The 25,730-nt window shown below is 35.6% G+C and overlaps 1 protein-coding gene across 3 annotated transcripts in view; it reads right to left on the reverse strand.

The window, feature by feature from the left end:
- Positions 1 to 25,730, reverse strand: part of Atp2b1 (ATPase plasma membrane Ca2+ transporting 1) — a 119,552-nt gene that overhangs the window by 17,273 nt on the left and 76,549 nt on the right. For all 3 annotated transcript variants that reach the window (XM_023716343.1, XM_004623777.2, XM_023716337.1), the window contains exons 4-15: positions 22,779 to 23,033; positions 22,563 to 22,688; positions 18,668 to 18,808; positions 16,172 to 16,210; positions 15,273 to 15,434; positions 13,912 to 14,126; positions 11,553 to 11,795; positions 9,274 to 9,515; positions 6,682 to 6,919; positions 1,512 to 1,691; positions 744 to 831; positions 165 to 271 (exon numbers count right to left, since the gene is read on the reverse strand). In XM_023716343.1, the coding sequence (XP_023572111.1) occupies positions 165 to 271; positions 744 to 831; positions 1,512 to 1,691; positions 6,682 to 6,919; positions 9,274 to 9,515; positions 11,553 to 11,795; positions 13,912 to 14,126; positions 15,273 to 15,434; positions 16,172 to 16,210; positions 18,668 to 18,808; positions 22,563 to 22,688; positions 22,779 to 23,033 (2,036 nt within the window). The remainder of the gene's footprint in view (positions 1 to 164; positions 272 to 743; positions 832 to 1,511; positions 1,692 to 6,681; positions 6,920 to 9,273; positions 9,516 to 11,552; positions 11,796 to 13,911; positions 14,127 to 15,272; positions 15,435 to 16,171; positions 16,211 to 18,667; positions 18,809 to 22,562; positions 22,689 to 22,778; positions 23,034 to 25,730) is intronic.

Here is a 25,730-nt window from a genome sequence, read left to right on the forward strand (position 1 = left end):
GCCACATTTCATGGAAGCAACACAAGCTAGTAAATAAATTAACCAGACTTATAAATCCAGTTAGGTGTACTGAAACTAATCTTGACGGAGTGTTTAAAAATCCACGAAGATTTAGCCAATAATAACACAGCTACCAAACTATACCGAATAAAGTCAGTTCCTACCATTGCAAATCCAACATCTGCTTTCTTCAGTGCTGGGCCATCGTTGGTGCCATCTCCAGTTACAGCCACAACCTGGCGTTGTTCTGAGACAGTGCTGTCAATTATGCCTTAAATAAAAGTAAATATTTGTGCTATAAGAAATTTTCTTTATTTAATAGGCGTTTCTACAGACTAACCCAACTAATCAGTTTTTATAGACATGGGGTTAAAATATATAAACGAACAGAATGAAAACTGCTTTTTGTTGGGAAAGGATTAATTCTAGGAACTATGGCTTAGGGCTGGGGAGATAGTTCAGTGACATAAGTGCCTGCCTCACAAGTGTAAGGTCCTGAGTTTGATCCCTGGTACCCCCTCCAACGCCCCCGCAAAAAAAAAAGAAAGATAAAGTTTAGCTTATGAGCAGAATCCTGTTTTCATCTCTGAAGATAAATACAACTCGGGCAAGATATATATATATATATAATTAGAAAAGGTGATATCCTTGATTCAGTGGATTATTCACTATCTGTTACTATTTTAGCAGCAAGCACTTTTCTACAGAGAAATTAAGAGATGACTGAATATCTGTCTACTGACCTTTAACCAGTGTGTGCTTGTCAGTAGGAGACGACCTTGCAAGTACTCGAAGCTTTGGCCAAATTTTGTCAATCCGCTCTTGTTCAATCTATAAATTTGTATCAAAGTTAAAATGTGCCCAAGCATAATTCCACAATTCCAAATTAGTCATTAAGCATTTTTTTCAGTGGTTCTCAAAGTACGTTGAACAGAGAAACAGCATTAGAACCTCCTAAGAACTTATTAGAAATGTAAATTATCGGGCAAGGCTTGGCTTTATCTTATCGTTATCTTCTCCAGCACTCTACAGTGGGTCCTGGCAGTCTGCAAGTCAACAAGCTTTCAGGTGACCTTCACGGATGCTACAGTTGAGTATTACTGCTATACGCATCATTACATGACCATATTACATTAAAAAAAAAAAACACCACACTGCTTATGGAAATGCAAAGTTCTGATAGTTGTGCATGTCCAAAGTGCACCAGCCTTTTCAAATTCATCTCCATTACTCTCTTACAACAGGTTGTACTGACAGAATTGACCTAGAGGCACAGTAATTACTTTCATAAAGCATTCTAGCAAGACATACACACTCCCTTTATGGACAATTTCTTTATCGCTTGTCCCTTTTATCTTTTAGAACGCCTGGCTTTCTAAGAGATAAAAAAGTGTAAAATGTACTTTTCCATGGATGGAACCTAAAATACAGTGCATATTCAGTATGTATTCATTGAATAAAACTCCTAATACACTAAAAACTTTAATCATAAATCAAAACAAAACCCTTACCTCTCCTTTTTCATTTCGTATTCTTCTGTTAAAATCTTTACCTTCTAGGCACAGAAAATCTTCCCCAGGATGTAAAATACCACACTTGGTAGCAATAGCCCTGGCAGTATTAATATTATCACCAGTGACCATCCGTACAGTGATTCCGGCCCTCTGACATTTCTTTATTGCATCTGGTACCTGGTTTATATGGGGAAACAAATCATGTTACAATAAAAAATTAGTATTTTCAAAGAAAAAATTCCACTGAACATGCATTATTTGTCTCATAATAACTAATTTCATCTCAAAATATTCAGTGTTATCCCCAATAATCTTTCCTATTCCACTTGCAGAATCTTTGTTCAGCCTTCATTTTCTTTTCTTTCTTTTTTTTTTTTTTTTTGCAGAACCAGGGATTGAACTCAGGTCCTTGAGCTTGCAGGCAAGCGCTTATTCCACTGAGCCATCTCCCCAGCCCCCAGCCTTCATTTTCAGTACCATCCTACCTGATATGTTTACACTCCTCACTTACTGAAGGTTTTTTAAACCACTGTTTCTCCCTGGTAACCATCAGGCAATGTTTTCTAAATGGCTTTCTACCTTTCCAGTTCCACCACTTGGATCTCACATGAGTAAAACGCTGGTGTTCTCTTATGTGTATCTCATTTTTTTGCTCCTCTTAATGAAAATCTTCACAAATGTCACCTATTCTTGCACCATCTATATGCTAATGATTTTCAAGTCCACATCTTTCCCTCATCTTACTGTGAGAGTAATTAATTCACAGTTCCACCTGAACAGTGCTATCATTTGCTTGTCTTAAAAGGAGACCATCAGGACATCTAACAGAAACCTAAGAGGCATCCATATGTCTTCTTTCGCTACACATCTTTATGGACTACTCTGGATTCGACCTCAGACTTCCCCTGTGCCATGTGCCATGTCCCTACTAATTGCCTGAGCAATTGGAATGGCTTTTAAATTGGTATCCCTACCTTTATGTTGTTCCTTCTTTAAAGCATCTGATATACTTTATGGTAGAGTTCTTTTTTTAATACACCAATATACTTTCTTAAAAATATATGATGATTCCTCAGCTGTTACACATAAACCACAAAGTTAGTATAATAGAGTATCACAATTCACCTCAGAATACTTTTCTAGATTTATGTAAAAAATATTCTGTTACACACAAGTTGGTAGATGGAAGAGTCTACATAATTAGCTTTGTGTTTCTACTATTACCCACAAAATCCTTTCTTGTTCTTCTTCAACTAGAAAATCTATACTGATTCTACTAGAGCAGAGACTGTAAATTCAAATGGCTCTAGGGCCATCAGGTAACATATAGGAGGAAAACGTGATGAAAACGCCAAACCCAGGATACATGTTTAATGAAAAGAACTACTCGGCTCTATTAGCCTATTTTGTAGCGGAAACGAGAACCCAATGTTAATAAAACTTAAGATTTCAAAATTGAAACAAACTCTTAATTTGTGTGTGCTTTATCAATACTTAATGTTACATACATACACAGACACACAGACACACACACAGCTCAAATAGGCCTACAGGCGACCTGTCTGTGACTTCTAAGTCTAGATTAAACATAATTTCTCTGGAGCCTCCTTGGCCTACCTATGCACATAAAGCTGTGTCTTCATCTTACTATCATACCTCTATTACAATTCATTATAAAGATCTTTACTTGAGTCCACTTTAAGACAATGAACTTCTTGAAGGTACAGCCTTTATCTTTGTAGTACCAATGCCTAGTATAATTTCTTTCACTTATGTAACAAATAAGCGCCTGATACATAACCACAGCCCAGTATTGACTGAAATACTGAATTGCCGAATTGTGGAGAAATAGTCATCAAAGGGGCGTTTTTTAGAGGGAAACAAATCTAGACCGGATAACATGGGTTTAATTTCTTATGTACATAATTTAATTACTGTAACTTACATATGTATCTGTAAGTTTAAAAAATTTACACTGTTAAAGTATTTCTGTCAACTTTTCCTCATCCAAATCATTAAAGAGAGGAAGCTGCCTGCAATCCTGCAAACTGTTTACTGAATACCAGGTACTATGCTAGGTCTTAGTGAAAGAATGGTGTGTTAAAGGATGGAGCCTACTTGGGTTACTATTATTTTTAAAAAAAATTATTTGATTTTGAAACCACCAGTGAAGTATATAAATGCAACATATTTCCTGGTATCTCATTTAAGATAAAATGGTATGTTCAATTTGTACAAGCAAGTAGGCACTGACGAGGTAGAACCTAGGGGAAGTAATGAATATATGGAAGAAACTCTTCAACTACGTGACAAATAGTATTAAGGACAGAAGAGACGGTGATTACCATAGGTTTGGGGAGCTGGGGGAAACGGAGAAATGCTGGTCAAAGGATACACTCTTATAAGCGATAAAAAAATCCAGGTAAGAAAGAATAGACAAGTAACTGCTTGGGGCTGGAGTGCAGGGTAAGAGAGAAACAAAATGTTTACTAATGAGCATGGAGTTTCTTTTTTGGGCAATGAAAGCGTTCGATCACTAATCATAGTGATGGCTGCACAACTGAGCCATACTAAGAACCACTGGATTATAAACTTCAAAGGGGCTCTGGATGATATGCAAATAATACTTCAATAAAAATGTTTAAAAATAATGCTAAAAGTGTTAAATTACCACAAAATACTTCTAACTTACAATTTACAAACTACCTGTACTTTTTCCTTATCAGGAACTGAAGCAAAGCTGTCATGTTCAGCCTTATATGCATAAACAGTGAAACTATATTTGTTCTAGGTATCTAATTATTCAAGATTCCATATGCTAAAACTGCACAACCTGGAATATCCACACAAGGAAAGCTGTTTCATACTACATTGTCTCAGGATAAAAGAATTCATATCTCATTTTGTGATACTGAAAAAAATAGAGAACCACTTACATATTTTAGAAACAATGAAACTCTTCAGAAACCAAAATGTCAAAGGCATGGTAATGGACTAATTACACTTTCCAAAACACAAACTTGTAGATGTCCCAATTTAATATATTAATATTCAAATTTAAGTCAACATATAAAACTTTAAATCATTTTCTGGAGACCAAATCCTGGCAAACTATCTAGTTGGAGACTTCCTAAGTATTTGAAACTCCAAAAGTGGAATGAAATTTATCTTCATCTTGCAAAAGTTTCTTTTGATTTTCTCGCAATACCCACTACCATCCACCAAGTTAATCCTTCTTTATAACTAATTGTGGTGATATTGCAACCTTATGCCCTCTTCCCTTGTTACACACTTCACTATCTATCTCCAGAGTTCTTTGTGGCTTGAAAGTCCAAATGCCCACCTGATACATTTGGCTGTCTCAGATGTGTCATCAGTATCAAATACAGTATACCCAGGCCCAGCAAACTCATTCTTGCTGGATTATTTCCATTTACTTTGAAATCAACCCTTTTTTTCATCTTCCCTGCCACACGTGTAGTCCAAGTCACGAGCCCATACTTCCAAAAGACTCAACAGTCTTACTGCTTCCCTGCTTCTTTTTCTTGTCTTTCTTACACAGTACTCAAAAAGGTATTCCACCTGGGGGTGGTGGCAGTCGGAGGGGCCTGAATTCAATGTACAATTCCACCTCCTCCCTAAAGGGAACCTTAATAAGTCATGTTACTTACCAACCTAAATGTTAGAATTTAGAAGAGTAAGGCCTAGTAAGGTTGAAGATCACCTCCCCTCTATGTCTACAATCACAGCCACACTGGCCTCCTTCGTATATTTAAAATAGCTCAATACTGTTTCTCACCGTTGGGTCCCTGCATTTTTTGTTGTGTGCTTGGAATGCTCTTTTTGAAGCTATTTATATGACTGGCTCTTTATGAGAGCCATCAGATCTCATCTTGTCTTTATTTATTTATTTATTGGTGGAACCAGGGATTGAACTCAGGTCCTTGAGCTTGCCAGGCAAGTGCTTATTCCACTGAGCTATCTCCCTGGCCCCCTGTCATCTTGTCTTATTGTGGTCTCTCTGTTACCTTATTTTGTCAGACTGTTTATATCCCCTTTATAGCCCTTAACAGATTTCACTTTCTCACTCCTTGTCTTCAGAAACCGGCATCATCCCATATGACATTCAGAACAGAAGGCCTGTAAGAGCAGGGACCAGTCATATTCCCCTCAGAATTTTGTTTTCCTCATGAGGCATACTATTCATGTATCTTAGCTCTCTACCTACTTTGTTTCTTCCTCTAAAATATATATTTTATAACTACTATATATTTCCATTTCCCAAAATAGTGCCTGGTACTACATATTAAGAGTTCAGTCAGTTGATCAAGTCAGAACAAAAGCAATTTGTGTATAGCGCCTTTACTTATGTCGCTTATCTCAGTTTAGTTTTCTCTTTTGGTTAGCTGGTATCTTCCTGATCCTTTAAGACTCAGCAAAAAGACACTATTACTTTAGACTAGGTTGAGAGTCCATGCCCTTTGCTCATATGATCTCTATACAGTCAGCAATGTATTACCATCCTGGGTTATAATAGGTTTATACATTCTCACCCAAAACTGTGAAATCTTTGAGGCCACGGACCAGATCTCTCAACTCTCTATTATGTTTCTAGTACCTAGTATAGTACCTGGCACACATTGATTATTCTATTTAGGAAAATGATTTAAAAAAACCCCAAAGTTGAGAACTTCTTGCCATTCAATACGATAGTTACTAGGCAGATAGTTACAGATAAATGAAATAAAGACTTTTTCAACTGTGCAAGGACACCTCTAGAACTGAGTCAGATACTACAGCAAGCAACACACAGATCATTTTTATCATTACAGAAAGCTCTACTAGAGTGCTGGTCTAGAGATTGAAAACATTAATTTGATGGTATTTACTATTGATTGAAAATAAGTATTAACCTAAAAGCCTACCTAGTTTAATACACTGCTAGGTTATGACACTAGAAACACAGATTTTGGAAGAATCTAATTAAATACTATTAAAAAGCAGCATGGACATCACAAACTATTATTTCACTCACTTTGAGTTGATTATGTATAAAAAATAAAATCACAAACAAGAAATTTACTAAGAAGCTGGTTATAGTTAATGTCTAGGTCCTCCTAGCTATCTACGAGATTCTGCACATGCAGAACACAGAATGTTTCACCACCTCAGGTCTCACAGGGTCTTCAATCCCCACAACAGCAATGCACGTAAGGCCGGTGACAATATCATTTTCATTATCCCATTCTGGCTCTGGTTCTCCTGCTGGGAAATCTCTGAATGCAAGACATATGGTTCTCAAGCCTTCTGATGCCATCGGTTCAATCACAGTTTTTACAATATCATCACGGTCCCTTGGTCTGAATACTTTTGCCTCACCATTAGCACTCAAGATTTTGAAACACCTAAAAGGAAACGTTGAATCCAAACATCAATAATTAACAAAAATAATGGTCAATGCCAATTAAGTGAACAGGAAGTGCAAGAAATCATGGGATCTGATATCTGGAACGTTAAGAATCACATCTGTTGCATTTTAGCAGATCAAAATCATTCACTTTTCCCTCTTTTCTTTATAGTAGTTTTAATCTGTATGGTTCTCTTTTGATGATAGTTCTTTATTTCGGCAGTCACTGTATTTTCTCAACCTTCTATTTTGGAACATACTTTTAAATTTTCACAAAGAACCTCAAGAGGCAAAGGAGAATAAACTACTCCCCTAAATGGCCACATGGCCATTTCTGTTACAAAATTAGATGTTAATTTTATTTAACACTAAAATAATTTTCTGTTAAGTAACAGGCCAAGTTCAATCAAACCTTTACCCGAGAGGCTGTTTTATCACTTGTATTACTTTAACCATCAAAAGAAAACAAAAAAACAAACAAAACCAAACAAAATCCCCAACCAACCCTATCATTCTAAGTGATAAGGTAATACCCAAGTATTTTTATTCTCAGTGGAACTAACTACAACCTTTTAAGCTGTAAAATCACAATACCTCCCTATATTCCTCTCCTTTGGTGATTCCTCTTACTCCTGCTTCTTTGGAAGTGTTTCCCAAATCCACACCCTGTTTTGGTTGTTTTTTTAAACACCTTCCATTACTGTGGAGTTCTGCCTGTAAGTTGCACCAGCACCTTACTTTAATGCTTTAGAGACTGATGGCACCTTTCACTGCCCGTGTGGATATTATCCCAATCTGACATAAGTCTAAAATTTCACCTGAATACCTATTTCCCCATCTTCTACCTAGGTATGGTCAGCTCCTAATGCTATTTATCTTTCTATTCTACACAATCTCCTGAATATGCCACTCCTTTTTATTCCTCTTTGGCTTGTTTTTACAGATATGGAGATTATAATAGCAATAGCCCTTTCCCTGGTATCTATCTTCAGTTTGTCATTTTTCATCAACCCACCTCATTCTCTATTCAAGAATTATTTTTCAGTCACAGCTTTGAGGATTTTACTACCTGATGAAAGAAAAACTTCATTGCACTACATAGCCTATTTAACTTTTAATTGCTCAGCCTAATATTTCAAGTTTCTAAAATGTATTACTGTGGGAACTCTGTATTTACTATACATCAAGCTCTATTTTAAATGTATAAGTTTCCTGTTGCAGAGTTGGTGGTTATTACCCAGTTTTCCAATGAAGGAAAATGGAAAACAAAAAAATCTGCTTCAGCTCACAAAACTAATTATTTGCAGAGGAAGAATGAAATTGTAGTTGGTTTGATTAAAACATCTCTTCTTACCATTTATCTGCTACCAAGCGATCAAAGGATGAGCCAGATTTCTAGTCTTCCATTCTGAAAAGAGCCATGTGTGCTATGTAGAAAAAGCAATGTGGCCAAACCAGCCTCTCACTACTCAGATTAACTTTTTAACTAGTTAGGTAGCCCACAAAATGACCTGCATGTTCTTTCCTTGTTGTGGCTTCCTTTATCTTCATATTCTCATTTTATACTTAAATCCACTTTACATAACACGTGTCTCAGAACTCTGTATTCACTCATCATAGCTGCCTTTTCAGTTATTTTTTTTACGTACTTGTTGCTTAAACCTGTTAAGGCTACAATCCAACACATGCTTTAAGGTAACACGAGATTATAACACACATATACACAATTAAAAGCTTTTCAAATGAACTCCAAATTTCCAAAATTTTTTTTGATTTTTAATAATTCTCTACTGGAATTAAAGTAACCAAAGAATTTCAACACCTATAATAACAGATAAAATATTAGGAAAATCATATGTAAAAATGAAATGTCAAAATTGAGGTTACTGGTTTATAAAAAAACAGTAAGAAATATTACTATACAAAATAAAAGGAAATACTTAAATATCACACTGTAGGAGATAAAATTGGTAAATCTCACTTTGATATAAAGGGAAATTTATATGAAATCAAATTTGATATGACTTTATAATATCAACAAAACCAAACATCAAAGTTTACTTCTTTAAATCTACCAGACTGAAAATAAATAAATAAATCTATCAGTCTACCAGACAGAATATAATGAGATGATTTTCCCTATGTAAAAAACTAAGATGTAAGACAAACTAAAGTATGAAGATTGGAGAACACTATGGACAAGTATTTGGCTACCATAAAAAATACTTTAAAGTTTTGCAGTCCTATCAAATGCCTGACACTTACAAAAAGAAAACCACAAAACCAATACAGAAGGCAGTCCCTGAAGCAGTGAAAATCAGCAGGTTGTTCAACTAAGCATTTTACTCTTACTTTTTCAAAATGATCTCAGAGGCACCCTTGCTGAATATCCGATAGCTTCCATCTGAATTTTTCAGGACAGTACTCATGGACTTTCGGACAGAATTGAAGGTATAGACTTTGTATAGTGCTTCTTCTGGTATTTCATTTCTAACATCCTGATAGTCCCGTTTTAAATCCAAAAGAAATCCCAACAAGGCACATTCAGTTTTATTACCAACATGACGAGGCAATCCACCCTCTTTCTCTGGTGGCTGTAAGAGAAGCAAAGTTTTAGAATCCAGTACTATGGGTGCCTCCCTACAAAAGTTTTATAATGTGAAATGAAAGTGACACTTTAAAACAACTACTATGTAGTAAATATATACTAACACCATCGTTTTACAGAGGACACAGAAAACAAAGGCAGAGAAAGGAGCTTGGGATAAAAATGACACGAATTCCAATCTCGGTCCTGCTAGTCAAGAGTTGTGTGGACTCCTGGCAAGTGACCCGTCTGCTGTGGTGCTTGGCTTTAGCATCTGTAAAGCAGGTGCAATCACGACCCAAGCATAATGATATAGGTTGCACAAAGTTCAGAGTTGGCTTTTGAGACACAGTAGAACTTAATTTTAACCCTACTTTTCCTCTTGTTTTCATTGAGCATTTATATTAAACAATTAAAAAAACCTACCAATTATATTAAACAATTAAAAAATCTACCAATCTACCTTTATGGCTTTATAAAATATTGTTGCTTTAAGTTTCAAAAAGCTTCAAGACCTCTGTAGTGCCTGAATACACTCCCTTACATATTCATCACAACATTAAAAGCAGATACACTCATTTTTATTTACTTAAGAAAATAACATTTTAGACTTTGAACTAATAAAAGACAAACTTAGCTCTGGATCAAGGTCTCCAACTTTCCAGCCATTCATAAAATACATGCTTTGTGAATTTGTGTATGTTTTCATAACCTAACAACTTGCAATATTTTCATGGCTTTCATATATAAATTATAAGATATAAAGTCAAACATAAATTTTGTGCTTCCTTTTATATGTAAGATTCGTAAAACTTGCAAAGGTGAAAATATTTTGGTATAAGCCTGCAATTATTAGTTCGAAAAAGGCCTGCGGATAACCATATAGTTAGGAGTTACTGAGAATCCATACAGAGCCTATACCAAACACATATAAAACATGGTATTTCATGCTGAAATCTGGCTTCAAAATTTTCTCTAAAGAAAAATCTGAGAGCTGACTTCTTTTACAGCCTGCTCATTCATAAACTGAGTTTAACAAAACTTCACAATTAAAAATTGCTCGTTATAAAACTTCATATTTTATACACATAAGAAACTCAACTCATCAAGGAGATTATGGGGTCAAAGAGGAAAGTGATTGATGATGTAGAGTATGCCTAAGGAGAGTCAAATGGAGAGAAAACATTCTCTCAGACTTTCACAAACAGCAAATTGGTCAAGCAATGGCCGTGACTCATCCACATGGCTGACACTGATAAAGGATCTACAAACTGTGATACAGGATTTTAGGTTAAATCCTGAGGGGATTTGACTGACTTTGTTAGATACAAAAGTTGTATTTCTTGTTATATAGGTCTTGCTTTATCTTGGTCTTAACCATCCAGCAGAAAAGTATAACAACCAGGTATAAAAGGAAAGCCATATTAATATGCTGAGCTATAAAAAAGGCTCAAGTCAACAACTTCTGACATTGCCAGTCCTACAGATAACCCACTACTATTATGGACTACTGGACTATGTTGGAGTATTTTGCTGAATTCACGTACCTACAATACATGAATGGCAATGGAATACCCATCTCTGACAAAACTAAACAAAAAAAGGGGACATAAATGAAGGACCATCCTATATCTGTATATACAAAACAGTTAGGATAGATATACAGCTACTTTCTCTTAATTCAATTAGAAGAAAGATTTGTACTAGTAGTGTCTGGATATCATGTCTTCATCTTGTACTATGAATAACTGCTACGAAGACAACAATGTGCAAAATATCAATTATTGTAACTGTCTACTAACCTGTTTTGAAACTGTCATTGCTATTTCTCAATAAAATAAAAAAATTTAAAAAATTCAAAATATACAAATACAATACTCAAAGATGCAAAGAATGTGTACATTGATCAACAGGTCTTATTATAATACAAATATATTAAAACATATTACATGGATATCTTCTAGATCTGAAGGAATACATGTAATTAAGTCATCATAGTTAAATTTAATGTTCATTATATAATGAATTATTAAAGAAAGCTTACCAATATTTTTGACGTATAAGCACAATTCACAGAAATTCCTGTCACAAGATAGGACAAAATATTTGGTGGAATAGCATCTGGTTCAGGAACCTTTTTATAATGCTTTTCATTTATGTAAGCTTGAACAACTGTCATTCTGTTCATTGTCAATGTTCCTGTCTTATCTGAACAAATAGCTGTAGCATTTCCCATGGTTTCACAAGCATCCAGATGCCTTACTAAGTTATTATCTTTCATCATTTTCTACAGTGACCAAAACAAAACAAAAACTACAGTTAAGGTACGTATTGAACCAATCACCTGATTACAGTAAAATTAAATAATCAGAATTAAAACTCCTTGCCTTATACAAAAGTACTGATTTAGTACTGTAAAAATGTTAGCATACTTTATGCAAATAAGCTAAAGAGAGTATTAACTTTTCTGTGACTTAAATCACTTTACTGAATAACAATCTAATAAGTACAAATACCTATGCCTACACACATTTTTTTTTTTTTTTTGAACTCAGGCCCTTGTGCTTGCCAGGGAAGCACTTATTCCACTAAGCCATCTCCCCAGCCCCCCACACAAAATTTTATGACCATGTTCTTCACAGGAACAGGCAAATGTTCCCACATTTTAAGTACTGTCTATATTATAAGTACAATGGTACTTATAATAGCGTAAGGTAAAGAACTAAGTATCCTATCACGTAGAAAATAAAATTCTTATATTGATCTTCGAGGAAGAAGTAGCTTTAATTACATCAAGAGCCTAGGAGCATGTAGTTGATTTTTAAAAATTTTAATAGACCGAATTAATATACCACAGCCATGACTGGATCATTTTAAAAATTTATTTATTTGGTACAGGGCCTCGCTATGCAGCACGGCTTCATAATGATCTTTCTGTCTCAGCCTTCCCAGCACTAGGATTACAGGGGTGTACCACCACACTGGTTTCAGGGCCAGCACGTGTGCCTGGGGTTCTTGTGCCAGCACGGCATGTGATACCAGGGACTGAACTCAAGCCCTTGTGCTTCCAAGCAGGCTCTTAGACGGCTAAGCTAGCTCCCCAGTCCTGACTCGATCATTTTTATCTATTTGATATACTAGTAGATTTGACATTTTCATCTTTACGATCAAAATATTTCTCATTTACAACTAAAAAAAACATTTCTAAAAAATTAAATTTTCGACAACACAGGAAAATGTGTTGAAGTATATAATTATTGTTACTTATAAAAATTAAATTTTCAGAGTACTTTAAAATATATTATGAATACTTCTTAATACATATGTGGAATGTGTGAAAAACTATATGAGCTCTTTTACAAATTGTAGGTTTTTTTGTGACTACTAATATGCAAAGAGTGTAAACAACCATTTTCTTGAAGAAACAAATATGTAGAAAAGAACTATGTACACTTCCTAAATTATTTGTGGACCTGCATATTTAAAGATGAAAAGAATGAAGCCCATAGCAAAGAAAGTCTAAAATTCTGAAAAATACTACAGGACCTATAAAGATTGCTGTAGTGCAAGGAATAGTAACTGGTAACATTAAGACTAAAGAAACAAAAATTTAACATTAGCTAAAATGTTTCCATTCATGTCCCATTCCAGCAACACAAATCAACCTGTTCATATATTTCTGACTGAATAAAAAGTTAATGTCAATAGGGGCCAGGGAGATGGCTCAGTAGAGTAAGCACTTGGCTGGCAAGCGCAAGGGCCTGAGTTCAATCTCTGGTTCCCGCCAACAACAAAAAAAAGTTAATGTCAATAACAATTTCAAGATGAACTTATAATAGCATTGATAGAATGACCGATCAATGTGTCTAAAGCATATATTTCCTAATTATTTCTTTTTTTTTTTGGCTGGCTCAGTATGCCTTCAGGGCATGTTTGGCTGGCTGGAGTTGTGGGGATTGAACCACAGCAACCTGAGGCTGACTGCTTTGTTGAAGCAGCCATTTAAACAACTGAGCTAAGGGGCAGGCCCCTACCCTAATTATTTCTAAGTATTTTAATACAACAAAAAAGACAAGCAGTTTCCATGTATTTTATAATTTCTTTGATATTTTGATCTTTTATTTTTTAAATGAAAGATATTAAATACCTAAAAAGAAAATAAACTTATATAGTAAGCAAAAAACATTCTTATGACAGGTCTATTGTAGAATATTTTACACATGTCAGAGCAGAAACTTTGACTAATTATACTTCTCACAGCAAACATCATTTAAGAAGAATTTCTAATTCACATTTCAAATCTTATGAGGCTACTATTCTTCCATTAAATATAAAATTTTACTTGAAAAAAACCAGATGAGGCTTTAATCAAAAGTATGCCTACTTGACTATCTCCTACTAACCTTGACTGAATAAGCCAGTGAAATAGTGACTGCAAGTGGAAGGCCTTCTGGCACTGCGACCACTAAAACTGTAACTCCAATAATGAAGAACTTCACAAAATATTGTATGTAAATTGGTGTGCACTCAGCAAGCCATGGTCTCTTCTGAACCCAGAAGGTATCAATTACAAAATATAATACTAGAATGATAACTGTGATGGCAGACATCAACAGACCTTTTAGGATAGAAAAAAAAAAAAAAGAAAGAAAAAAGAGAGAAAGAAATGCATTATTTAAGTATTCCAGACATTATCTGTTATCAGTTATATATTAGACATAGTAAACTGTTGTAACTGGTTCCATATTTATTTTAATTTCTCTGAGAATTTTCTGCACCTGATTACTAGACATTGTCAGATTAGTATTTTACTTTTAGGTATATAGCCTTGACCTAAAGAACTGGGAGGAAAGTATTCATAATTCTCAGCATTTAATTTAGTTCTGTATTCTACTGAGGCTGAAACAAAATAATAGGCAATTGCAAAGAAATACTAAAAGCTTAGTGTGAGCTGGTGCTTTATGTTCAATAGGTAACTTGTTTAATGCTCAAAGAGAAGCCAGCAAGGATGTGGTAGATAGGAAGGCTTGTAATTAAATACTCAACTTTATCTTTTAAACTCTCTCTCTCTCTCTGTCACACACACACACACACACACACACACACACACACACACACACACACATACACAATCTGAACTGACCCTGTAAGGAGTCATTATCACAATTCAGCTATACTATTACAAGAGCAAAGACATTACTCAGGATAGAAGCGAGTTTCCAACATACTACTGGAAATGGTAGAATGATGCAATTCTAAGGGACTTTAACAATTATGCTGCTTTATCTGCACAGTATTCTTTCAAAAGGTGATAATGCTAGAGGCATGCTCTGTTTTTAATTCTAAAGAGTGGACCTAGTAACAGATGTCTGTATTCTAGTGATGAATAGGAAAACACAATTGTTTTTCAGAAATAGCCAGCAAAATATGAAATAAAATTTCTCTTTATAATTGGATAATCTGTGCGGAATAACTCATGACAATCCTTTGCTCTTTACTGCTGTAGAAATTCAGAGAAGTTTAGAGTGCCTGGTCTTATAAAATGGGAAAATTTCAACCTGACCACTTACCAGCTGGCTGACAAGAGGACAACTAGCTTTTACACAAAAATAAGAGCCCAATGATATAATTATGAGTCTCTACAGTAACTCAGAGAACCAGGTACATCATAATAAAAATATTTTTAACATCCCTTACACTGTGTCAAAGCTTTCAAAGCGAAGAATGTTCTTAGTTTAAAACAAAACATTTCTATATGTCATACCTGCCTTGCCGATCTGAACAGCCAGTTTTGTTAGTTTCCCTTGTAGAACAGATTTTTCCTTTTTTGGCAAATTTGCTTTCTTTTTGTCTTTTTCATCACCATCTCCACCATCTTCACTCTTTAATGGCTGCATTTCCATGGCTGCACCATCTTGAGCTTTTGCTACACGTAGAGCAAATACAATGTTAAGGCCCTTTAAAGGTACATATCATTATTAATATTTTGAAGCAACTTTTAAAAATCCATTTCTTACAGACAACAGAAAAAGTATAAGTAGTCAGCTGAGAGTGAATTTGTGTGTGATATGACATTAAGTTGTACAACTGTAGCAGGCTGAAAATGTATGAGGTGATGAGAATGAGATATAAGAATGACAGGGTCTTTAAGCAGTTCTATGTCATTTTTTGCAGATAACTGATGGTCAGAAATGTACAGCACATGTCTAACCACATGTATGGATTCACAGGCTCTTCAACGCAGCCTGGGAATGTAGCTGCATGGGAGACTGCTTGTGCAGGATGTACAAAAGCCTGGGTTCAGTCTTAAGTGTCATTCAAACAAACAAACAAGCAACCAAAACTCTACACAGTATGTTGTTTCTTAGACCTTTCGGCATCTAGCATATATTAAATAACATTTCAAATATATGGTAATATTTGAAATGTTTTTGTGGGAAAGTACCTTTATAGGCTTACTACCACAAGTGGTTATTACACTCTTAACACTGTAGAGATAGCATGACGAAGGCACAGGTGGGAGTAGAGGTTAATCAAAGTTAAAAACATTGCTGATGTTTCCTGCCACATGAATCCTAATTTTGGACAGAAATAGTATATAGTAGATCTATTTTTGTTTATAATGAAAACAAGTTAACTGTATGTTTATCTGACTGAACTTACCTTTGTTGCGATTCTCAATAGCTCCATCTTGTTTCTTATCTGTAGGAACAAAATGGGAATTAAAGCTTTCCGAAGAAATGAATACAGCTCTGTTAAATTATGCAAAGGTAGTTCACATTTCTATAACAGAATGGTTATGCAATAAGAGGGGTACATTTGTGTGTGTGCGAAAACATCTGGCTCATAATGTCAATCACTCCCTAGGTCTTAACTCAGGAATACACCAAAATAAGCTGGGGCACTTATTTGCATTTGATTTCTTCCTTAAGTCTTTATTTACTCTTATAAAAGCTGTAATAAACCCAAATATGGTACAAGAGATTTTCAAACTAAATACATTCACTAAGAAAGCAGAAAAGGAAACGGATAAGGAGGCAGTAATAAGATATCAAGCACATAGCAGAGCTTCTGGTGGGAGTGAGAAAGATGTGTTAAAGACAGGAAAGGCAAGTGAGTAGAATTAGTAAGCCAGTTGAGGTAATTCACAGGTTAATTTAGATCTACAAAACACAGAAAGATGAAATTTCTGGGGGCAATAAAGGAATCAAGGAAGACACAGGCCGACTGTTTGGAATAGGCAATATATAAAAACGATCAAAAAGTAGCAGAACCATTCAGCTTGTTTTAACTTCTTTATCAAAGAGAACTACTTTCAAGCTGGAAAATGTAGAACAAATATAGTCAGAAGGAATAGAAGCTTAGAATAGATAAGGAGATTGTAAGCGAATACCCTGCTGCTTGAAATGAGTTCAAGTTTGGAGAGACCAGATAACAATACTCCAGGCTGTGAGGGGAACTGAGACAGATTACTCTGGACTACTTTTTGAGCAGTTGCCAAAGCAGTCAAGAGAACAAAGAAAGGCTGACAGCCATTATGAAAAGAAAAGATAAAGTTAGACAATGAATCAGATGTTAATTCCTAGGAAAATGCTGGATTGGATTAAGAAAAACAGCTGTATGAGAGGAAAAGGGTGCTTAGTGGAAATGACACTGTGGGGCCAACAAGAATAAATGATGCAAGTTTCTCTTCCTTTATAAATGGGTCTGATGACTTTCAACTCCTATATATTACAATGAAGCAGACTGAAGATGGTTTGATTTGCCAGTTACTAATGCTCTGGCCTGGAGCGAGTTACATAACCTCTATAAGCTTTAATAACTCTATTCATCACAAAAGGAGTCAGTCTTTACGTCATGTGGGAAGAAGGACCAGTGAAATGGATCATGATGGACACTTCATAATCATGATTACTGATTTTCCTGCTGCACTTCACTTGGTCTTAAGAGACTACAGAGGCTCACTACGGGCACCCTGAGGAGGGGATGAGGAGAACCTACAAATATGGGGCTCGCCACTCTCATCTGCAGTCAAACTTCTCAAATACAGCTTTGATCGCAATAAGGACTTTACAGTTAAATATAAAACTCAGAATGAAACCAGCTACCCATATATTAAAAACTGCTTTAGGATCTAGATTGGAGGTGGAGCTTAGTGGCAAATCACTTGGCTGGTCCATGTAAGGTGAAGCCTAAGGTCTGAATCCAGGAGAACACCACTACTGTCACCAGTACTGCCCACATCCCCTCCAAAAAGAAAGAAAAAAAGCAATCCTGCAGTTATAGCAGACTAAGATTTTAGCTACTGAAAGGGTGAAGTGGAATAACTTTCCCTGAATGGGAAAGAAAAGTGGGTGGCACGGCAGACACCGAGAAGCAGGGTGCCTTCCAAAAGCGGCATGCCTCCCAACTAGGAGACTGAGACCTGTCTCCATATGTGTGACAGAGTTCTGTACAAGATCACGGTGGTTAAACTATATGGCTACGAAGTTTGCCAACACAGCAGATACCCCCCCAATGGATCAAACTAAGAGGTCTTTTTTTTTTTTTTTTAAGCAGAACTGGGGATTGAACTCTAGCCCTTGTGCTTGCCAGGCAAGCGCTTATTCTACTGAGCCATCTCCCCGGCCCCAAACTAAGAGGTCTTGATAGCTAATAATGGGCTGAATATAGGACCAAGTGTAAAGGTGAAGTACTAATCTTGTGTTCTATAAGCCAACTGCTTAAGTACAGAATGATATGTGAGTACCAAAAAATTTGAAACAGATTAAAAGTTCAACGAGACCAAAATGTGATATGGCTGAGGAGCAAGCTACTACTGAAGCAAGCAAAACAAAAACACAAATAGGAAGTGAGAGTTCACTTTATTCTGCTGATTAAATAGCAGAAAAATATTAAAACAGAGTAAACAGAATAAAGGTAATGGTAGTATTCAAGCACATGGTGAATCTGGCTATGGCAGAGATAACAGTACTGACTGAAGAACTTTAATGGACTTAAGTCTAGAAGAAAAAAACTATTACTCTAAATTCTAATTTTCCCTCATTTTGACTAGAATTTTTTATATGAGAATCTCCCAAAAGATTCTGTTTTCTGTGTCGGCTCTCATGACTTAGTGGTTCTATTTCCAAATACCAACTCTTGGAGCAAACTTCTTACTTTTCTTTTCCTTTTTCTTCTCATCTTTCTTCTCTTCCTCTTCACCTCCAGCTCCAAGTAAGGTAAAGATAATTCCAGTTTGAGAATTTACACCTACAGCAGTCACTACCATTCTTCCAGAACCTTCCATAACATGAGTACCTGCAACAGAAAACTTTGTAAAAATTATGACAGGTTTCTTTCCTACCACCAAATTTTAAAGTTGTTTTTGACATTCTCAATATTTAATAAAATGGTTCTTAAGGTTTTAACTGTGCAATCAGATACATGTAATTGGAATGTCACTGTATCACTTACTGTGTGATATTGGGAAAATTATAGCATTAACTTGTCGTCTCCAAAATGGGGAAAGCAGTACTTACAGAAATATAGTGCAACTGACACTTTTTGAACAAATATAAATATGAAGTGCTTAGCTGGCTCTTTTGGACTTTCAGGAGTTCAAAGAATGCTCATTAACTATAATGCAAAGTATGAAGAATAGTCTCTGAGAAACACTGTTTATAAAGAAATGTGTTTATAATCAAAAGAATTCCGTAGCAATAAATGTCTTATTTTACACCCCACCCCCACGGCCTCTATTTAACCCGGCTTTCATCCTAACCTGCCTTGTCCCCTCACAACTATCTGCTTTTTCAGTTCACCTGGACATGCGTTTTAATAGTCCTACAATATGCTTTCATCATACGCCTCTTGTGGCTCAAGACCTAATTCTACATTATCTACTAATACCTTTTTTAAGATTAACCAACATTTCAGATTTTCTCATCCACTATTCTCACATAAAATTTTACTATAAAAATGTAGGGAGCAGAATTCTGACTGCTGCTTACAGGGATCTTGCAAGTTGGCAGGCGCTATTATTATTTTCTAGAAACTTGCCCGAGGCCATACATCTATGAGATGACAAGGTAAAGATTCAATCCAGCTCCATCAGAGGACAAAGGGTGTACTTTTTTCCTATAAGAAGTTTACTTATAGTTTTCCAGTCTTTACATGAACATCTCTGTATTTTTCCTTACTCACTAAAAGGTTTCCCAACCCATTTAGAGTCCGATTTTTTTGGACTAATTTTAATCAGACTTCACAACTTTCACTGAACAAACTCTCCTGTACAGTTATCATTTACTGTATTTTATCTTTCAGTTAATTTTCCAGAAGACACATCTGTAGCACCTACCATAATCTTATGTACAAATCAATGCTCAAAGGTGGCCTGCTAAATAAGATAATACCTATGTACTTATTTCTGTACTTAAGGATTTATATTTGGCCGGGGAGATGGCTCAATAGGATAAGCGCTTGACTGGCAAACGCAAGGATCTGAGTTCAATCCCCGGTTCCGCCAAAAAAAAAAAAAAAAAAAAAGGATTTATATTTGGTTATTAGTTAACAAGTAATTTATCCAGTGTGAACTTTCAGGTGTTTGATTTTCTTGCTTTTAAAAACCTATATTCTGAATATTTGGCTACTAGATTTGTTGACAGTAAAAATGCGAAGGAAATAAAATATTTACTAAATATTATACATAAAAGGCAATTTGCTTCTTTTAATGATTCTTGCTTTCTTCAGATTTCCATTTTTATGTTCTGATCTTCGTTAGTTGTTAATATACACAGGCAAAGTAAATAGTTTTTGTTCAGGTCATATCCTCCCCAATAAGTGAATATTGCTTTTAAAAATCTAAATTTAAGATGCCAAGAAAAGCAGTGAGAGATGGCATCATCAGAGTCAATTTAAAAATAAATGCATGTCATGTTGCTAGTACATTTCTGAAACATGGAAATAAGTGCAGAAAAACTTTCCTACAGCAGTAAGAGACTCTACAAAGTTATTTCAGTCTCATCTCAAAAATGGAAAATTTAGAGTTCTCTTGGTACACTTCGTGCAATGGGAAGCTGAGTCTACAATAAAACTAACCGGTCATCTAAGTTAAAATAGAAAAGGACTGAAGTTTAGTAGAAGGAAATCAACCTGAACTGCTAAGCTCTATGTAAATACCCTAGATGTACATAAAAGTTCATGAACTCCTGAGCTATGTATATAGCAAATGCAACATAACAGGGGACTCTCTTTTTGCCAAATACCACAGCTCAGTTGATCTGTGTATGGTGCTAAGGTATGACTGGACACTCTTTTCACTCTCTCTTTTTTGCAGAACCGGGAATTGAACTCAGACCCCTATACTTGCCAGGGATGTGCTTATTCTACTGAGCCATCTCCCTGGCCCCCCTTTTCTTCTTTGGAAGAATTACAGAGATTCTATCTGATTAATATTTTTTTGAAGCATGCACAAAGTAAGTAAAATGGGTAATAACACTTAAATATACTAATCTTGTACACACAAAATATTTTTATTTATTAAGAATTACGAGGCAGTAACACCAAAAAGTTAAAATAGAGAATGACTATCCTATGGTATGCAGAATACTGAAGATATACTAATCTCAAGCTTTTGGGGGATAATATGGAAATATACATTAAAAATGGAACTTTACCCTACTTTTAAAATTTTTTATTTTTATTTTTGGCCGGCTCAGCCCATCCCAAGGGCAGGGCTGGCACGGCATGTGGTGCCGGGATTGAACCGCTGTCCCTTGTGCCTGCCTAATCTTGCCTAAGCAGGCACTTTAGCCGCTGAACTATCTTGCTGGCCCCTGTACCCTAAAGTGGTGCTTATTAAATGTATATACAGATAAATACTATGTTTTTTTTACAGTAATCTTTTGGGTACATATACAGGTCATCTGTTGTGGTTTTTTCTTTTTTTTTTTTTTGCAGTTAGCTTTTTCATCACAGATTTACAAATCTTGAAAAGGTTCTGCTCTTATGTTGTTAACCACTGGTATGATTTTGATTTTAGAATCATGTTCAACCAATATAAAGCTTATAGAAAAGGACTGAAAAATCATAGCTGTCAAGTTATTAAACAGTTAGATCACCTGTAATCTTCTGACAATGGATAACATGTTAGTATTCCACTCATATCGGATAGTGAAAACAGAAGGTAAGCGTTTGGCTTCTCCTCTACACTAGTATAAATTCAATCTAAAATAGTTCTGATGAATAACTTCATAATTCTATGAAGACGAGTGGCAAAGCAGAATAAGAAACTTACCAATTCGAGCTGTAAGAATCAGCATGCTTTGGAGTTAATTTGTGGCATGCTGATTTCCTTACATTCAGTGGTTTAGGAGGCACCTGGTAATTTTTTGTGTACTCCCTTCTACTTCCTTTCCAACAAACTTTAGTTTAACTTATCACAATCAGGCTCTCACAAGAAGCTCCCACACAGACATTTATTCTCTTCTTAAATAGTACCCTCCTCTGTGTAAGCCTCTCTTTTCCACTTCTAGAACAGGTCTTCTTACACTATTCATGTTCATTCCTGATTAGCTGATGTGATTGCTCTTCCTGTACACACTGTGGGTTATTCATATAACCTTACATAAGGGAATAGGATTAGGAAAACTAAAGATTTTGTAACTTTTCTAAAAAACCAAACCAAACCATCTTTTGTAATTTAGCATGATAATTCATTAAGATGGTTTAAGCCTATAATCATTCTTGTATACTTTAACATTAAGAATAAATGTGAAAATGAAAAGCAGAATAATTAAAAATGTCTCATTCTTAGTCACTGCACTAACTTAATGCTGACTTTCAAATCTCTGGTTTATGTGGACTCAGGTTACTAATTTGTAAAATATATCTCTGGATTCAGAGACTTTCAATATCTCTGTCATCTTACAAAGTCTTTTTAGATTATAAGGATAGGATAGTATTAAATATTGATTTCACATTACTGGTTCATAGGAAAGTAACTATGCTTGCTGACAACAGTACCTAGGTATGAGGGAGAAAAAAGTTCAAAGTTTACAGAAGAAATTTATACCTGATAGAAGTAATGGATCCTTATCTAAAGACTTCCTAACATGATCAGATTCACCAGTCAGTGAACTTTCATCAATTTTAAGATCATTGCCTTGAATAAGTATACCATCAGCTGGGAGAAGATCACCTAAAACAAAAAGCAATATTACATTAAGCTAAAAGAGATTATGCAATAATTTTATTTTCAGAGTTAGATGCATTGCTAGTTCTTACTTACCATACTTCACCTGTGCAATATCTCCAACAGTAATGTCAGCTACAGGAATCTGAATGACCTGACCACCCCTGATGACAGTGAACTTCTGTTCTTGTTCAATTCGACTTTGCAAACCTCTAAACTGTTTTTCCTTACTCCAATCGTTAAAAGCTGTTACTAATACCACACACACCACTGACAAAAGGATTGCGGCTCCTTCAATCCAGCCAGTTTCACCTTCACCTTCTTCTTCCCCGACAGAAACTTCGCCACAAACTATTTGGAAAGAAAGAAAATGCTTATTAAGAAAAAAAGAAAAATTTTGAGCTGGTGGTAAAAACAGAAGTCTAACCATTATTTTCATGTTATTTTTTAATCCAATTTTTCTTACAGCCATAAACACTGTATTCAATTCAAAGCACTCCCCAAGGGCAAGAATGCTTACTGTGACAATCTTAAGTTCCTTGCCTCTGAGAGTCTCAACCTTAGGATACTATGGGGTACTAATTAAGAATAAGCATACTACAGGAGATCAAATCTCAGCCTGAAAGCAAATCACAGAAATAGCATCAGTCTGGTTCTACTGCAATAAAACAAGTAACACAATAAAGCAATCCCTATGAATTTTGGCTTCCTACTACACATAAAAATACAAAAAAAAATTATGTTTATTCTACACTGTATTCTACTGAGCATAAAATAGAATTATCTAAAAGAAAGTGCAGATCTTCATTTTAAAGTATTTTATTCTCAAGAAGTGCTAATGACCACCTGAATACTCAACGAGTCACTGATTTTTTTCCTGGTGGAAGGTCTTTCTTTGCTGATGACAGCTACAGGGTGGTGGCTGCTGAAGGGTGAAGTTGCAGTGGCCATTTCTTTCTTTTCTCCCCCAATCCCCAGTATTGGGGACGGATCCCAGGGACTGTGCAATAACCTATGCCCCCAGCCCTTCCCTATTTTTTAACAGAGTTTTGCTATAGCACTAAGCTGCCCAGGCTGAGCTTGAGCTACTATCCTCCTGCCCCAGCCTCTAGACTGCTTGGGATTACAGGCGTGTAATGTAGTTCACCCAACTGACTCCCTCGCTGTGCATCTGGCTGAGTCAATTTCCTAAGGCAACAATAAGTTTTGCTGTATTGACAGTCTTTTTAAAAAGACTTCTCTATAGGATTTGACGCTGTTTGACATTTAAATAGATGGTCAAATTTTATCAATTAAGTTTGTGTAATACTCTACGTTTATTATCATTTCAACAATGTTCACAGTATTTTCAACAGAAGTAGATTCTATCTCCAGAGACTACTTTCTTTGCTAAGAAGCAACTTCTTATTCATTCAAGTTCTGCCATGAGACTTTATTAATTCAGTCACATCTTCAGGATCTACTTTTAATTTTTTGCAATATTGGGGACTGAACTCAGGACCCTGCGCTTGCCAGCAGGATCTACTCTTGCTGTCTCCTCTGCATCTGTAATTCCTTCATTGAAAAATGACGGGTACTCAGTCATTCGTGAGAGTTTGGAGTCAACTGCTTCCAAACTCCTGTTAATGTTTACATTCTGACTTTCTCCCATAATCAAGAATTCTTTTCTGACGTTTTCAATTTACTTTGCACAGATCCATCAAATGAACCACTACCAGTAACCCGAGTAGTCTTATGAAATGTAATTCTTAAATATTAAGATTGGAAGGTCAGAATTACTACTTGATTCATGGACTGCGGAATGGATCTTGTTAGCAGACATGAAACATTTATTTCATGGTACGCTTCATCAGAGCTCTTCATCAGGGACCAAGAACACTGTCTATGAACATAAATATTTTGAGAAGGATTTTTTTCCCCTAAGCAGTGAATTTTGAACAGAGGGGGCTAATACTTGGTAAAACCACATCGTTAGGTGATGTGCTGCCATCGGGGCTTTGTTTTACCATGACATAGCATAGGCAGAATAGTCACTGGAGGTTTGTTTATTTTTTCCTTTCTTTCTCTTTTTTTTTTTTTTTTTTTTGAGCTACTGGGGATTGAACTCAGGACCTTGCTCTTGCCAGGCAGGCACTTTATTCTGAGCTATCTCCCCAGCCCCATGGAATTCTTAAGTACTCTGTAGCATTCTACAGGGCTTCTGGTATAGTAAATGAGCATAAGCAAGAGTCAGCCTTTTCTTTGGAGCCAGGCATTGAGTTCTCTCCACTAGATTGCATCTTCTTCCAATATAAGGCTGCTTTTATCCACACTGAAAATCTGTTTAGTATAGTCACCTTCAGCAGTTATCTTGGTCAAATCTCTGGTTAATGTGCTTCAGCTTAAGTAACAACACTTGCTGCCTCACCCTGCACTTTTATTTCACTGCAGACTCCTTCAGTGGACCTTATGAACTACTCTCAGCTAGTTTCCAGTTCTTCCTTTGCAGTTTCCTCATTCTTTACCTTCATGAAACTGAAGTGAACTAGGATGTTACTCTGGATTACAAAAATGCTGTGGAGGGACTCATGCCCTATCTAGACCACTAAAACTTTCTCATATTAGAAATGAGGCTATTTCACTGTCACCATCCTGTTTTTATTAGGGTAACATTTTTTGGGGGGGATTACATACTTGATTTTTTTGTTTTTTAGTTTATTTATTAATTAATGTATTTATTTAGTTCTGAGTCTACAGGGTCTCACTACATAGATTGGACTCACAGTGATAGTGATCCCAAGAGCTGGGATTACAGGCACCACTTTTTTATTTTTATTATTTTTCATTCATTTATTTATTTATTTATTTATTTATTTATTTATTTATTTATTTATTTTTTGCAGAACCAAGGATTGAACTCAGGCCCTTGTGCTTGACAGGCAAGCGCTTATTCTACTGAGCCTTCTCTCTGGCCCCTTTATTTTTATTTTTAAAGAGAATACAAAACACAGAAAAAGAAGAAAAAAAAAAATAGAAACAATCATTTCCTGTAAGAACTATGCCTTTGCA

The sequence above is a fragment of the Octodon degus genome, unplaced genomic scaffold, assembly GCF_000260255.1.
Source record: "Octodon degus isolate 3935 unplaced genomic scaffold, OctDeg1.0 scaffold00004, whole genome shotgun sequence".
NCBI classification, from domain to species: Eukaryota; Metazoa; Chordata; class Mammalia; order Rodentia; family Octodontidae; genus Octodon; species Octodon degus.